This window comes from Crinia signifera, chromosome 8 (genome assembly GCF_055691185.1).
Source record: "Crinia signifera chromosome 8, ASM5569118v1, whole genome shotgun sequence".
Lineage (NCBI taxonomy): Eukaryota > Metazoa > Chordata > Amphibia > Anura > Myobatrachidae > Crinia > Crinia signifera.
This window is the reverse complement of record NC_139224.1, coordinates 177776096-177792133: the sequence shown is the minus strand read 5'-3', so window position 1 is coordinate 177792133 and position 16038 is coordinate 177776096. Positions and strand designations below refer to the sequence as shown.

The following is a 16038-nucleotide window of genomic DNA, read 5'->3' as shown; positions in this document are numbered from 1 at the left end:
ATCAGTGCTTCTCACCTATGCTCAGCCAATGGTGGGCAGACTAGAAGGGCGCAGTGCTTCTCACCTACACTCCGCCAATGGTGGGCAGGGTAGAAGGGATCAGTGCTTCTCACCTACACTCCGCCAATGGTGGGCAGGGTAGAAGGGCTCAGTGCTTCTCACCTACACTCCGCCAATGGTGGGCAGGGTAGAAGGGCTCAGTGCTTCTCACCTACACTCTGCCAATGGTGGGCAGGGTAGAAGGGCACAGTGGTTCTTACCTACACTCTGCAAATGGTGGGCAGACTAGAAGGGCACAGTGGTTCTTACCTACACTCTGCCAATGGTAGTAGTAGTAGTTTGTTTATTTATAAGGCGCCGCAAAGTGTCCGCAGCGCCGTACATAGCAAACAAAAAACAAATTACAAGGTAACGTACAGGGTGTGTTGATAAAATACAGCATAAATAGGGGAATAGCTGGTAGACAGCTGTGGACAGACTAGAAGGGATCAGTGCTTCTCACCTACTGTCGCGATCCGATCAGGTGATGGATCTAATAAAGCATGCCTCCTTTTATTATTAGGTGTGAAATCAATGTATTTCTGGTATTGTTTGTAAAAACATGTCTGCTATTATTATGTGGGAGATCAGGGTATGTCTTGTATTATGTATGTAAACTTAATGTGACCTAAAGGGAGGTTGAGTCTGTATTCCCTCAGAGTGACCATCTGTAGAATCCTCTGAAGTTAAATTGTCAGATAAGATCTGAGACCCCTCATAAACCATGGTCCTGAAGAGAGGTCAGAGATTGTCTCTCTCCTAAAGTGCAGATCTCTTATCAGTGAAGCCTGTCTGCTATGCATCTCATTGGATAAGGAATGAGTATCAATCACTTTGAAAACAGCAGACGAATTCTGCATGTACTGTAGAAGATACATTATCTATGTCCAAGTTCCAGGTGGAGGGATGAGGGAGCCTGCAGATATAACTGTTTCTCTTGTCAATATTTGAGTGTTACTTCTTGGGGAAACAGCAAACTGTCTGGAAGCGACCGGAAATTTCATGTGGAGATCCCCCCACTACAGAACCAGTACTTGGGTGTAAGATACAGTTCTGTAATTTTTCCCTTTTATTTTGTTTGAGATGTACTTCTCTTGTGTGTACTTTTAAACTCATTGTAATATCTTGTAACCATTTTTATCACTAAAGCTCTGTAGTATTTCTAGGAATAAATCATTTATAATTCCAGTTCTGTTTCTGTGTTCTTAGGACCTGTAAGCTAAAGAAGAGTGGTCAAAATGTTACCTTTGTTTTATACTGTATTGTGTAGTCAGGGGCAGCAAGGCGCCCTTGCGCAATTTGAAATGGCTAAATTAAGCCTGCTGGTGGCGGCGTACCTCATAGAGGGAACTTGTGTGTCCAAAGTGAACCCCAGTCACGGCCGGAGCTGCTCATATTGACGTATCTGAACAGGTGACCGGTGGGTCCGTGACACCTACACTCCGCCAATGGTGGGCAGACTAGAAGGGCACAGTGCTTCTTATGTACACTCTGCCAATGGTGGGCAGACTAGAAGGGCGCAGTGCTTCTTACCTACACTCCCCAAATGGTGGGCAGACTAGAAGGGTGCAGTGCTTCTCACCTACACTCCCCAAATGGTGGGCAGACTAGAAGGGCGCAGTGCTTCTTACCTACACTCCCCAAATGGTGGGCAGACTAGAAGGGCACAGTGCTTCTTATGTACACTCTGCCAATGGTGGGCAGACTAGAAGGGTGCAGTGCTTCTCACCTACACTCCCCAAATGGTGGGCAGACTAGAAGGGTGCAGTGCTTCTTACCTACACTATGCCAATGGTGGACAGACTAGAAGAGCGCAGTGCTTCTTACCTACACTCTGCCAATGGTGGACAGACTAGAAGAGCGCAGTGCTTCTTACCTACACTCCGCCAATGGTGGGCAGATTAGAAGAGCACAGGGCTTCTTGGTAATGGGGGTCCTACAGATAGTAATCCCCACCAACCAATCCCTGGAAAGTACAGTTGTCCTGACCAGTAATAGTAATGGGGGGTCAGCATAGAATTACCTCCACCATCCAATCCCTGCCTGTAATTGTTGTCCTGATCAGTACCAATAGTGTGTGTGTGGGGGGGGGGGCATCATAAAATAATCCAGACAACCAATCCCTGCCCAGTATCATCCCTCCAAACTGCAATGAGAAGTAAAAAGCAGTAGCAGCCAATCAAGTCACAGAGTTGAAAACTAGCTGGTTGCTATGGGTTATGCTTTACCCCACCTCATTAGATTCACAATCCCCCATACCAGTCAGGAGAGCAGGTGACCAGCTGAATGCAGCAGCCGCTCTTATTCTCATATGGCTGTCCGGTCCGGGTAATCTGGGGAGAGACGGAACACACAGGTCAGTGCTAGTAGCGGTGAACGGGTAATAATCAGAATACACAGGTCAGTGCTAGTAGCAGTGTACGGGTAATAATCAGAATACACAGGTCAGTGCTAGTAGCAGTGTACGGGTAATAATCAGAATACACAGGTCAGCGCTAGTAGCGGTGTACGGGTAATAATCAGAATACACAGGTCAGCGCTAGTAGCGGTGTACGGGTAATAATCAGAATACACAGGTCAGCGCTAGTAGCGGTGTACGGGTAATAATCAGAATACACAGGTCAGTGCTAGTAGCGGTGTACGGGTAATAATCAGAATAGACAGGTCAGAGCTAGTAGCAGTGTACGGGTAATAATCAGAATACACAGGTCAGCGCTAGTAGCAGTGTACGGGTAATAATCAGAATACATAGGTCAGCGCTAGTAGCGGTGTACGGGTAATAATCAGAATACACAGGTCAGCGCTAGTAGCAGTGTACGGGTAATAACCAGAATACATAGGTCAGCGCTAGGAGCGGTGTACGGGTAATAATCAGAATACACAGGTCAGTGCTAGTAGCGGTGTACGGGTAATAATCAGAATAGACAGGTCAGAGCTAGTAGCAGTGTACGGGTAATAATCAGAATAGACAGATCAGCGCTAGTAGCAGTGTACGGGTAATAATCAGAATAGACAGGTCAGCGCTAGTAGCGGTGTACGGGTAATAATCAGAATAGACAGGTCAGCGCTAGTAGCGGTGTACGGGTAATAATCAGAATACACAGGTCAGCGCTAGTAGCAGTGTACGGGTAATAATCAGAATACACATGTCAGCGCTAGGAGCGATATACGGGTAATAACCAGAATACACACATCAGCGCTAGTAGCAGTGTACGGGTAATAATCAGAATACACACGTCAGCGCTAGGAGCGATATACGGGTAATAACCAGAATACATAGGTCAGCGCTAGGAGCAATATACGGGTAATAACCAGAATACACACATCAGCGCTAGTAGCGATATACGGGTAATAATCAGAATACACATGTCAGCGCTAGGAGCGATATACGGGTAATAACCAGAATACACACATCAGCGCTAGTAGCGATATACGGGTAATAACCAGAATACACACGTCAGAGCTAGGAGCGATATACGGGTAATAACCAGAATACACACATCAGTGCTAGGAGCGATATACGGGTAATAACCAGAATACACACATCAGCGCTAGGAGCGATATACGGGTAATAACCAGAACACACAGGTCAGTGATATAAGCGGCGTATGGGTAATAACCAGAATACACACGTCAGCGCTAGGAGCGATATACGGGTAATAACCAGAATACACACATCAGTGCTAGGAGCGATATACGGGTAATAACCAGAACAAACACGTCAGTGCTATTAGCGGTGTATGGGTAATAACCAGAATACACACATCAGCGCTAGGAGCGATATACGGGTAATAAGCAGAACACACAGGTCAGTGCTAGGGCTGGGCTGTGGTTAGGGTAATATTAGGGCCGGGCTGTGGTTAGGGTAATATTAGGGCCGGGCTATGATTAGGGTAATATTAGGGCCGGACTGCGGTTAGGGTAATATTAGGGATGGGCTGTGGTTAGGGTAATATGAGGGATGGGCTGTGGTTAGGGTAATATGAGGGATGGGCTGTGGTTAGGGTAATATTAGGGCCGGGCTGTGGTTAGGGTAATATTAGGGCCGGGCTGTGGTTAGGGTAATATTAGGGCCGGGCTGTGGTTAGGGTAATATGAGGGATGGGCTGTGGTTAGGGTAATATGAGGGATGGGCTGTGGTTAGGGTAATATGAGGGCCGGGCTGTGGTTAGGGTAATATTAGGGCCGGGCTGTGGTTAGGGTAATATTAGGGCCGGGCTGTGGTTAGGGTAATATTAGGGCTGGGCTGTGGTTAGGGTAATATTAGGGCCCGGCTGTGGTTAGGGTAATATTAAGGTCGGGCTGTGGTTAGGGTAATATGAGGGATGGGCTGTGGTTAGGGTAATATTAGGGCCAAGCTGTGGTTATGGTAATATTAGGGCCGAGCTGTGGTTAGGGTAATATGAGGGATGGTCTGTGGTTAGGGTAATATTAGGGCCGGGCTGTGTTTAGGGTAATATTAGGGCTGGGCTGTGGTTAGGGTAATATTAGGGCCAGGCTGTGGTTAGGGTAATATTAGGGCAGACAAAAAGGGGGGTGTTAGATTGCACTGGAAATTTTTAAAGTAACCGGGGTAACCTCATTATCAATAATTTCAGCAGACTTGGTCTCTGTTAAGTTGAGGTGTACTATCGCAAGACATTAAATAGGCTTAATTACAGGGGAAACAAAAGAATGTCTGTTGTGCGGTGCACAAGAAATGAATGTATAAAATATAACCTTTATTGTTACATTATTTAAAAAGTTGATGCACCGACGAGCGTTTCGCTATAAGCTTTTTCAAGGCTAGAAAAGCCTTGAAAAAGCTTATAGCGAAACGCGCGTCTGCGTTTCACGTTAGCGAGGGGGCCTGATTACAATTGATTTATGTTTATTGCTTTATTTAAGATTTATTTAAAAGTGTGTACACGAGTGTACCTTGCAAGCAGTGGTCCGTCGCGTACCTTCCAGCGGCCACCCGGACACTGACTGTGGTGCTGTATACATATAAAACTTAGCAGCACTCGGACATCTATTTCTTTCTTGGCACTTAGAATACGAGTATTGACACTCCCCAGGGCCAACTTAGAAGCTGACTTTTGTGACAAACTAAGTAGCGGGGTGACAAGGAGTGGCCGGGACGCTGCCCGCATCTGATCCACTGCAAATACAGAAATTGTTTGATTTGTCACATAAAGGGACATGGTTCGCATGCTTTGAGGACACGGCTCTTATGCTTTCACATTGCCTCCAAAGAACTTTGCAAATGAATACTGTGTCAGCTTACAATATTACTTTTTGTTACAAGTGTGATTGCATCAATTATTTTACAGTTAACCAAAAGTACACACCAAAAGATTATCTGCTAACCCCCGCAACGTCAGGAATGTTATTTCCTTTTTATACTGTCTAATTCAAGGCTGGGCAACACCGGCCCTCCAGATGTTGATGAACTACACATCCCAACATGCCTTGCATCAGTTTAAGCATGGCCAGATAGCAAAACTAATGCAAAGCATCCTGGGATGTGTAGTTCATTAACATCTGGAGGGCCAGTGTTGCCCAGCCCTGGTCTAATTAGTCCTTAAATGTTGTATGTTTAGTTTTTATAAAAAATTTCGCTGAAACTTTAAAATAATGTAACAATAAAGGTATATTTTATACGTTCATTTCTTGTGCACCGCACAACAGACATTCTTTTGTTTCCCCTGTAATTAATATTAGGGCAGAAAGGTGCAAGTTACTGGGGAGACACAGGAACAGGATACTGCTACCCTATAACCTGTAATGTACCCATTAATGCCCCTGCTACACGGCCATGCACCCAGGCCACGGATGTGGACCCCCCGGTGTGGCAGAAATTACACAGAAGATGTTGTCTACCTCATAAAGGTCCGGCAGCCAGTGCACATCCGTTATCACGCCCTTGTGTCCGTGCTCTATGGAGGACACTGCGCAGTATCGCACACACGGTGGCTGGCTTGACAGCTTGGGTTCCAGAGCGGTCTGTGGGGAGAACAGAACCATTACTAATAGGAGATACAATGTATAGTCTGGTAGTGACTGTATAATCAGACTAGTACAGGGACAGCGAGTCCAGCGTGTGGTCTGTGGGGAGAACAGAACCATTACTAACAGGAGATACAATGGTAGTGTCTGGTAGTGAGCGTATAATCAGACTGGTACAGGGACAGCGAGCCCAGCGTGTGGTCTGTGGGTAGAACAGAACCATTACTAATAGGAGATACAATGTATAGTCTGGTAGTGAGCATAAAATCAGACTGGTACAGGGACAGCGAGCCCAGCGTGTGGTCTGTGGGGAGAACAGAACCATTACTAATAGGAGATACAATTTATAGTCTGGTAGTGAGCATATAATTAGACTGGTACAGGGACAGCGAGCCCAGAGTGTGGTCTGTGGGGAGAACAGAACCATTACTAATAGGAGATACAATATATAGTCTGGTAGTAAGCGCTATAATCAGACTGCCACAGTCTTGAATCGCGCGGGGGGGGTGTCGCGGGGGGGTGTGTGTGCCGCGAATCGCGAGAGGGGGGGGGGATGGGGGGCGCCGTGAATCGCGGGGAGGGGGGAAGGGGGCGCTCACCTGGTGGCTGTGGAGTAGCAGTGTCTTTGCTGGGCAGCATTGGGAGGCAGAGCCTGTCTGGCACTGTGGGCTCACTGGGCTGGTTCTCTGAGTCAGAGGCTCCACCCAGAGTTATAGACACACTCACACAGGGGGGGGGGGGGGAGGTGCCGCGAATTGCGGGAGGGGGGTGCCGCGAATTGCGGGAGGGGGGTGCCGCGAATTGCGGGAGGGGGGGTCGCGGGTGGGGGTATGCCGCGAATCGTGGGAGGAGGGTCGCGCGGGGGGGGGGGGGGGGTGCCGGGAATCGCAGGGAGTGACAGATGTAGCCAAATATATATGAGATAGTAACTTAGCAGCATCCCATGTGACATAGATCTCCCATCTTAGTGAATGTCCCCCCTACTGACAATGACTTACCGCACCACCTACCTGCGGGCCGGCGTTTCTGGTAACACTGGTTTTAGCTGTGAGCCGCTCGCTGTATGCAGAGATGTCCCAGAGTACAACCTTGGTAGAAAGATACACAATTACACAATGCCAAGTCCTTCTTATCAGTATTTATATGGAGTGTAAGCTCTCCAGCCAACCTCTCTTCTGTCTGCTATTCCCCGGTCTCACCTATTGTAACGTACCGCTGAATACGCTGATGCTACATACAGAACTTGTAATAATACAAATAATAGCAGAATATGGTTCCTGGGTCCAGCCCGGGTCACTGGACACTGGTTTGTCATAGCAGGTGGAACCCGGGATATTACCGGGGCTTCTCCTTTACTGCTGCTAAGTGATGACATCATCTCCAAGTGCCAGCTCTCCATATGGTGTGACCAGGAGCCAGGACGGATGACCCAGGATACTTCCCTGTAACTAGGCTGGTTTCCCGGGTCACTGGAACCAGCTTAGCCCCTCCACACTAAGCCACCACCCCGGGTTAATCTGGCAATAAATGAGAAAAAGAAACTCGGGTGGGGTGTACGGTCTACATTTAACTGAAATCAATCTTTGTTCCCTTTAATCTACAAGTCTCATATTCACGTATATACCGTCTGGGAACCACTGGTATAAACACGGACGTAGACACCCCGGTACTTGCACAGGGGCGTGGCCTAGTAAGGGGTATGTTCTACAGGTGGGCGCCATTCAGATGGCGGGTACAGGGACGGGAAGATGACCCAGGAGGCGGGTCCCTCCTCTTACCAGTGATATTAGGGAAGATGGCGCATGTGCCACAGAGAATGAAGTCTCTGGCATAGCGCAAGGTAAGTATACTCAGATGTGGGGTGGAAAATAGCCCTCCTTGGTGCCAAGTGGGTATAAACCTTATGCAGATATCCTATGTTTGGGAGTTTATATTCCCTCTAAGAAGCCAGAGAGCATTTCTTTATGAACCCAGCCCACCTATCACAGAGATACAATAGAATGCGCTGGCTTATTTCTGGGTGACCCCTTGTGCCCCTCGCAGCCTATAATATCTGGCCCTATTATAATAATCTGTCCACAATACCTGCCCATTAATACAGCCTCCAACGATGACCGCAGGGTCACTGGGACAAAACCGAAAGCAGTATATATCATCCGGACACTCAAGCGTCATCTGACGGAAGAAACGGGAGGAGACTGTGTTATAGTACTAGTGTGCGATCAGTGATACGCACACACACAGCGCCACACACTGCACTGCAACACACTCCACCTGCTCACTGACCTGGGGATGGATGGGGTCAATCAGATTCCAAATAAGAATCAGCGATGGCTTCAAGATGAGCTTAGAGGAAAGGTTAACACGCTCTTCAAATGACAATCGTTCCATCAGTGACACCGCTACTATACCTGGGAATGGATTATATAACATATGAATATTGTCATTACAATGAAACTACAAGACATAGGATAAGTATAATGTGAGCGCAGAGCAGGTTTCCAGCTGGCTGCGTTCTGTGCCGGGGATAGAAGTCACAGATGTGGCTTCAGTTGTTATTGGCATGGCCCTGGAGGAGTCTGGTAATGCCACCACATACGATAAACGGGAAAAAGCCGATAGGTGACATATGCAATGGAGGCCAAACCAGGCACGTTTCCCAGGTGATTTATAGACATGAGTGAATGTCTATAAATCAATAATGCTTGGATTTATCTTACTGACTTATGTCTGTGCTTAGTAAGATTAGTAAGTCAGTAAGATAAAGCTGAGCTTTATGTCATTCTATACTGTAGTGAACTGCTGGGTACGGGCTGAATGCCAGGAGAACCGCTGGGTACGGGCTGAAGGCCGGGAGAACCGCTGGGTACGGGCTGAATGCCGGGAGAACCGCTGGGTACGGGCTGAATGCCGGGAGAACCGCTGGGTACGAGCTGAATGCCGGGAGAACTGCTGGGTACAGGCTGAATGCCGGGAGAACCGCTGGGTACAGGGTGAATGCCGGGAGAACCGCTGGGTACAGGCTGAATGCCGGGAGAACCGCTGGGTACAGGCTGAATGCCGGGAGAACCGCTGGGTACGGGCTGAATGCCGGGAGAACCGCTGGGTACAGGCTGAATGCTGGCGGTAAATGGTATAAGTACCGTGTTGAGTCGGGTGCCAGTCTATGCAGCTGATCGTTTTATCGCTGCCAAACTGGTGGTCAGTAAATGACTGATACTCCTTAAGATGGGAATCGGCTTTGCCCCCAAATGTGCTCTCCTGCTCCGACAGCGCGATCCAGTCATCCACAAACGGATTCAGGATTTGGTTCTGTTGCAGCGCCAGCTCCAGTCTGCACAACAAGAATAAGCAGCGTTAGGTTCTGGGAGGATCCGTCTGACAATGAGGCGAAGGTCATTGTTCTATCACTGTTCACTAGCGCCTGACTGTAGCCACCCTCACATGTGTACATTACGTGTGTCATGTCATCCCAGTATGGATCACTGTGACACGTGTGTACATTAGTGAGATGTAAGCGTGTGTCATGTCATCACAGTACGGATCACTGTGACACGTGTGTACATTAGTACATTAGTGAGATGTAAGCGTGTGTCATATCATCACACTACCGATCAGTGTGACACATGTGTACATTAGTGAGATGTAAGCGTGTGTCATATCATCACAGTACGGATCACTGTGACACGTGTGTAGATTAGTGAGATGTAAGCGTGTGTCATGTCATCACCATACGGATCACTGTGACACGTGTACATTAGTGAGATGTAAGCGTGTGTCATATCATCACAGTACGGATCACTGTGACACGCGTGTAGATTAGTGAGATGTAAGCGTGTGTCATGTCATCACAGTACGGATCACTGTGACACGTGTGTACATTAGTGAGATGTAAGCGTGTGTCATGTCATCACAGTACGGATCACTGTGACACGTGTGTACATTAGTGAGATGTAAGCGTGTGTCATGTCATCACAGAACGGATCACTGTGACACATGTGTACATTAGTGAGATGTAAGTGTGTGTCATGTCATCACAGTACGGATCACTGTGACACGTGTGTACATTAGTGAGATGTAAGCGTGTGTCATATCATCACAGTGCGGATCACTGTGACATGTGTAGATTAGTGAGATATAAGCGTGTGTCATGTCATCACAGTACGGATCACTGTGACACGTGTGTACATTAGTGAGATGTAAGCGTGTGTCATGTCATCACAGTACGGATCACTAAGACACGTGTATACATTAGTGAGATGTAAGTGTGTGTCATGTCATCACAGTACGGATCACTGTGACACATGTGTACATTAGTGAGATGTAAGCGTGTGTCATATCATCACAGTACGGATCACTGTGACACGTGTGTACATTAGTGAGATGTAAGTGTGTGTCATATAATCACACTACCGATCACTGTGACACGTGTGTACATTAGGGAGATGTAAGCGTGTGTCATATCATCACAGTACGGATCACTGTGACACATGTGTACATTAGTGAGATGTAAGCGTGTGTCATATCATCACAGTATGGATCACTGTGACACATGTGTACATTAGTGAGATGTAAGCGTGTGTCATATCATCACAGTATGGATCACTGTGACACATGTGTACATTAGTGAGATGTAAGCGTGTGTCATGTAATCACAGTACGGATCACTGTGACACGTGTATACATTAGTGAGATGTAAGCGTGTGTCATGTCATCACAGTACGGATCACTGTGACACGTGTATACATTAGTGAGATGTAAGTGTGTGTCATATAATCACACTACCGATCACTGTGACACGTGTGTACATTAGGGAGATGTAAGCGTGTGTCATATCATCACAGTACGGATCACTGTGACACATGTGTACATTAGTGAGATGTAAGCGTGTGTCATATCATCACAGTACGGATCACTGTGACACGTGTGTACATTAGTGAGATGTAAGTGTGTGTCATATAATCACACTACCGATCACTGTGACACGTGTGTACATTAGGGAGATGTAAGCGTGTGTCATATCATCACACTACCGATCAGTGTGACACATGTATACATTAGTGAGATGTAAGCATGTGTCATATCATCACACTACCGATCACTGTGACACGTGTATACATTAGTGAGATGTAAGCGTGTGTCATATCATCACAGTACGGATCACTGTGACACGTGTGTAGATTAATGAGATGTAAGCATGTGTCATGTCATCACAGTACGGATCACTGTGACACGTGTGTACATTAGTGAGATGTAAGCGTGTGCCATATCATCACACTACGGATCACTGTGACACGTGTACATTAGGGAGATGTTCCCATGTGTCATCATCACACTACGGATCACTGTGACACATGTGTACATTAGGGAGATGTAAGCGTGTGTTATATCATCACAGTACGGATCACTGTGACGCGTGTGTACATTAGGGAGATGTAAGCGTGTGTCATATCATCACAGTACGGATCACTGTGACACGCGTGTACATTAGGGAGATGTAAGCGTGTGTCATATCATCACATCACGCATCACTAACACGTGACATGCGCTTTTACCGTAGTGACACAGAGTTAATGAATTCCTTCAGCTCTTTAGAAGACAGACACTCTTGTTTTTCTTCTTCTGAGAATTCACGCGGCGCGTACTGAGTGCAGGCGTTCTGCGGGTATGTCCTACGGAACACAGATACAGATATATAGTCACCTACACCTGTATCAGCCCTTCCCCCGGTGTACAGCTGTGCGCTAATGCCGGTACCAGCCCTTCCCCCGGTGTACACCTGTGCGTCTGTGACTATACGGTAATGCCGGTACCAGCCCTTCCCCCCGTGTACACCTGTGCGTCTGTGACTATACGGTAACGTCTGTACCAGCCATTCCCCCCGTGTACACCTGTGCGTCTGTGACTATACGGTAACGTCGGTATCAGCCCTTCCCCCGGTGTACACCTGTGCGTCTGTGACTATACGGTAACACCGGTACCAGCCCTTCCCCCGGTGTACACCTGTGCGTCTGTGACTATACGGTAATGCCGGTACCAGCCCTTCCCCCGGTGTACACCTGTGCGTCTGTGACTATACGGTAATGCCGGTACCAGCCCTTCCCTCGGTGTACACCTGTGCGTCTGTGACTATACGGTAATGCCGGTACCAGCCCTTCCCCCGGTGTACACCTGTGCGTCTGTGACTATACGGTAATGCCGGTACCAGCCCTTCCCCCGGTGTACACCTGTGTGTCTGTGACTATACGGTAACGCCGGTATCAGCCCTTCCCCCGGTGTACACCTGTGCGTCTGTGACTATACGGTAATGCCGGTACCAGCCCTTTCCCCGGTGTACACCTGTGCGTCTGTGACTATACAGTAACGCCGGTATCAGCCCTTCCCCCAGTGTACACCTGTGCGTCTGTTACTATACGGTAATGCCGGTATCAGCCCTTCCCTCGGTGTACACCTGTGTGTCTGTGACTATACGGTAATGCCGGTATCAGCCCTTCCCTCGGTGTACACCTGTGCGTCTGTGACTATACGGTAATGCCGGTACCAGCCCTTCCCCCGGTGTACACCTGTGCGTCTGTGACTATACGGTAATGCCGGTACCAGCCCTTCCCCCCGTGTACACCTGTGTGTCTGTGACTATACGGTAACGCCGGTATCAGCCCTTCCCCCGGTGTACACCTGTGCGTCTGTGACTATACGGTAATGCCGGTACCAGCCCTTTCCCCGGTGTACACATGTGCGTCTGTGACTATACGGTAATGCCGGTATCAGCCCTTCCCTCGGTGTACACCTGTGCGTCTGTTACTATACGGTAATGCCGGTATCAGCCCTTCCCTCGGTGTACACCTGTGTGTCTGTGACTATACGGTAATGCCGGTATCAGCCCTTCCCTCGGTGTACACCTGTGCGTCTGTGACTATACGGTAATGCCGGTACCAGCCCTTCCCCCGGTGTACACCTGTGCGTCTGTGACTATACGGTAATGCCGGTACCAGCCCTTCCCCCGGTGTACACCTGTGTGTCTGTGACTATACGGTAACGCCGGTATCAGCCCTTCCCCCGGTGTACACCTGTGCGTCTGTGACTATACGGTAATGCCGGTACCAGCCCTTTCCCCGGTGTACACCTGTGCGTCTGTGACTATACGGTAATGCCGGTATCAGCCCTTCCCTCGGTGTACACCTGTGTGTCTGTGACTAAACGGTAATGCCGGTATCAGCCCTTCCCCCGGTGTACACCTGTGTGTCTGTGACTATACGGTAATGCCGGTATCAGCCCTTCCCCCGGTGTACACCTGTGTGTCTGACTATACGGTAATGCCGGTACCAGCCCTTCCCCCGGTGTACACCTGTGTGTCTGTGACTATACGGTAACGCCGGTATCAGCCCTTCCCCCGGTGTACACCTGTGTGTCTGTGACTATACGGTAACGCCGGTATCAGCCCTTCCCCCGGTGTACACCTGTGCGTCTGTGACTATACGGTAATGCCGGTATCAGCCCTTCCCCCGGTGTACACCTGTGCGTCTGAAGCTGGTTAGAAACATTCCAATAAACTCATCAGGACAATTCAGCCAGCGAGGTCCAACAGTCGTCTACCAGAGAACAACGCGATAAATTGGGTTAAACCTGTTTATAATTTAATGTCGGCAGGGGAAGCAAAAGGAAAGACCTCCTGACATTTTAGCTGTTTACCTACCCACAGAACACAAACCCGCCTAATTGAGAAGTGGAGGTTCCCCTTCTGTATGTGGATTTTGGGTCACTACGCATGCTTAGGATTTACTCTTGGACATTGTAACATTAGAGAGGACGTGATCTCACCACTTGGTCTGGGTGCTCTGTTCCTGTATTAATGGTACCACCTGGATCCCGAGGTCTCGCTCTCTAGGCCGAATGCTGAAGCGCTTGTCTTGGTAAGATGCGCACTCCATGTAACTGTCTTTCACGTCTGATGAGTTGTAATCGCTGAAGCTAATTTGAGAGCCAAACTCTCGGTGTACCCGTGAAATCATGAATTTGATCTGTAGGAAACATGATGAAACGCGTTCATGCATAAACAGAATTTTATATAGAAGACCAGTCCCTCAAATTACGGTTCTAGGGTTTCCTTCCAGGAACAGGAGCAGAAGTATTAACCAAACCTTCATGTACCCAGGATTAGTATTGTCGGAGCTTCCGGACCAGGCGTTGTTGTGGTTGCCATTAAACAATGAACATTATTAGTGATAAAAATAATTGTGTTAATTTCTTTTGGAGAATCCTGTTATTAATGACAGTATTATTCCTCTGCCATACCGGAATAATCCTGCATCACTTCTCTAGCAATATCCTGCATATCATATAAGCCTTTACTGCCTGCAGGTTTAAGACCTGGAGGCATCCTAAGCATTGGCGTGTGTATAAGGAATGGGCGGTTGTTCTAGGCAGAAGAACTTCCCAAGTGGCTCTATGGATCTTATGTAATTGTGTCAGTGTTTCATAACAGAGTCCCAACTATCTAATACATTCATTTATCTCTGCACAAAATCATGTTCGCTTGTCCTGCTAAAGTGATGAAATTGCTAATTGTTGATTTCTGCACTTTTGTGCATGCGAGCACGTGGCAATGTGTCAACCCTTAATCTGATGTCGCACAGAGCCGACGTGACCCAATACATGGTAGCCTTCACAGCTAGAAGGGTGTGCATATTAGCCATGCAATTCACATGGCTGGGAAGGACCTGGCGTGGTAGTGACAGCAGCTGTACAACTGATGCTGAATTAGTCCCAATGTGGGAGATGCAGCTTGTCGTTCTGCAGCAATAGGTTCCAGACATAAAGGAATTTCCGTTACAACAACGTGCACATAGGAAATGAATCAGTAGACGTTCCCTAGAAGAATCACCTTGCTCTGGGTCTCCTTCACCATTTCATCTTCAATTTCCAGCTCGCTGCCCAGAGAAATCCAGGGTCTGGGGACTGGAGGCAAATAGGATATATCCTCCTCGTCTTCCTCCTTATCCTCTTCATCAGTAATAGGTTCTGGCGGCTGCAGTGATACAGGACAGAATGTGCTATTCTCTTCCACCCTTACAGAATAATGCCTTGCGTACATCGGTAGGGTATAATAACACTATAATCTACACTACTAGGCACACAACATATAATATTGGATATCTCACAGGGAGTCACAGAAAACCATCTTACGTACGTGCAGAATGGTCGCTTTGGCTTCCTCGGTTATCACCAGATAAAAGTTTTGGCCGTATCTGAATTCTGTGTCTAGAACGAGCAGCATTTCCTCTCCTGGGTACTCCTAGCAACAAGGGGAAGACACAGATATTACCGACTGTTACATGGTTTCCATATTAACCTCAGCGCAGCGAATGTGTGGAGCTGTACTGTACATGGTCAGTCTTAGCTAAGGGCACAGGAAGAATGTTATTCCAGAGGGTGTGAGGATAACCCTCGTATGGGCGGGACCAGTGATGTCCAATCACAGCTGTATCACAATAACATGGTGGGAGGAGCTACAGTAGTAGGAAGGTCAAACAGCTGCAGCGGAAGACTAAATCTGAGCAACGCGTTTTACCGCCACGGGTCACATCTGATATTTTCCCTAGGGATTCAGTGTCAGTAAATGCTCGTAGCGAGCAGACATCGCACATGGATATTACCGCGATCACAGACTTGAAGGGGCTGAAATCGGAAACTGCGGCCCTGCTCTTCAGGTCCCGGAGGATCTCCTCTTTCTGTAAGAGTTTCATTGGGCTGTCGCGTGTGACGTCCTCGTCAACCTTACAGTGGAAAATCTCCTGAGTCTTGGAGGTCAGAACCAGGGGAATGATATACTCCGGGTGACCTGCACATAGGACAAGGGTCACACTTACAGTTATTGCGTGGTCCTGTGTTATTAGCAGTAACCTATATACATTATATGAGGAATACTCAATAAACCTGAGGTTTAAATCATCACAATTTTTGCAAAGTACTTTATAAAGTATCCCCCTAACAAAGAGTCTTTTTTTCTTCCCA

General features: G+C 47.9%; 1 protein-coding gene across 8 annotated transcripts in view; it reads right to left on the bottom strand.

Moving 5' to 3' along the window:
• Positions 1-16038, bottom strand: part of DNAI3 (dynein axonemal intermediate chain 3) — a 100979-nt gene that overhangs the window by 45041 nt on the left and 39900 nt on the right. For all 8 annotated transcript variants that reach the window (XM_083157883.1, XM_083157889.1, XM_083157886.1 and 5 more), the window contains 11 exons: positions 15681-15865; positions 15215-15319; positions 14909-15052; positions 13846-14045; positions 11583-11699; positions 9171-9361; positions 8314-8438; positions 8113-8202; positions 7038-7115; positions 5902-6024; positions 2299-2372 (listed from right to left, as the gene is read on the bottom strand). In XM_083157883.1, the coding sequence (XP_083014009.1) occupies positions 2299-2372; positions 5902-6024; positions 7038-7115; positions 8113-8202; positions 8314-8438; positions 9171-9361; positions 11583-11699; positions 13846-14045; positions 14909-15052; positions 15215-15319; positions 15681-15865 (1432 nt within the window). The remainder of the gene's footprint in view (positions 1-2298; positions 2373-5901; positions 6025-7037; positions 7116-8112; positions 8203-8313; positions 8439-9170; positions 9362-11582; positions 11700-13845; positions 14046-14908; positions 15053-15214; positions 15320-15680; positions 15866-16038) is intronic.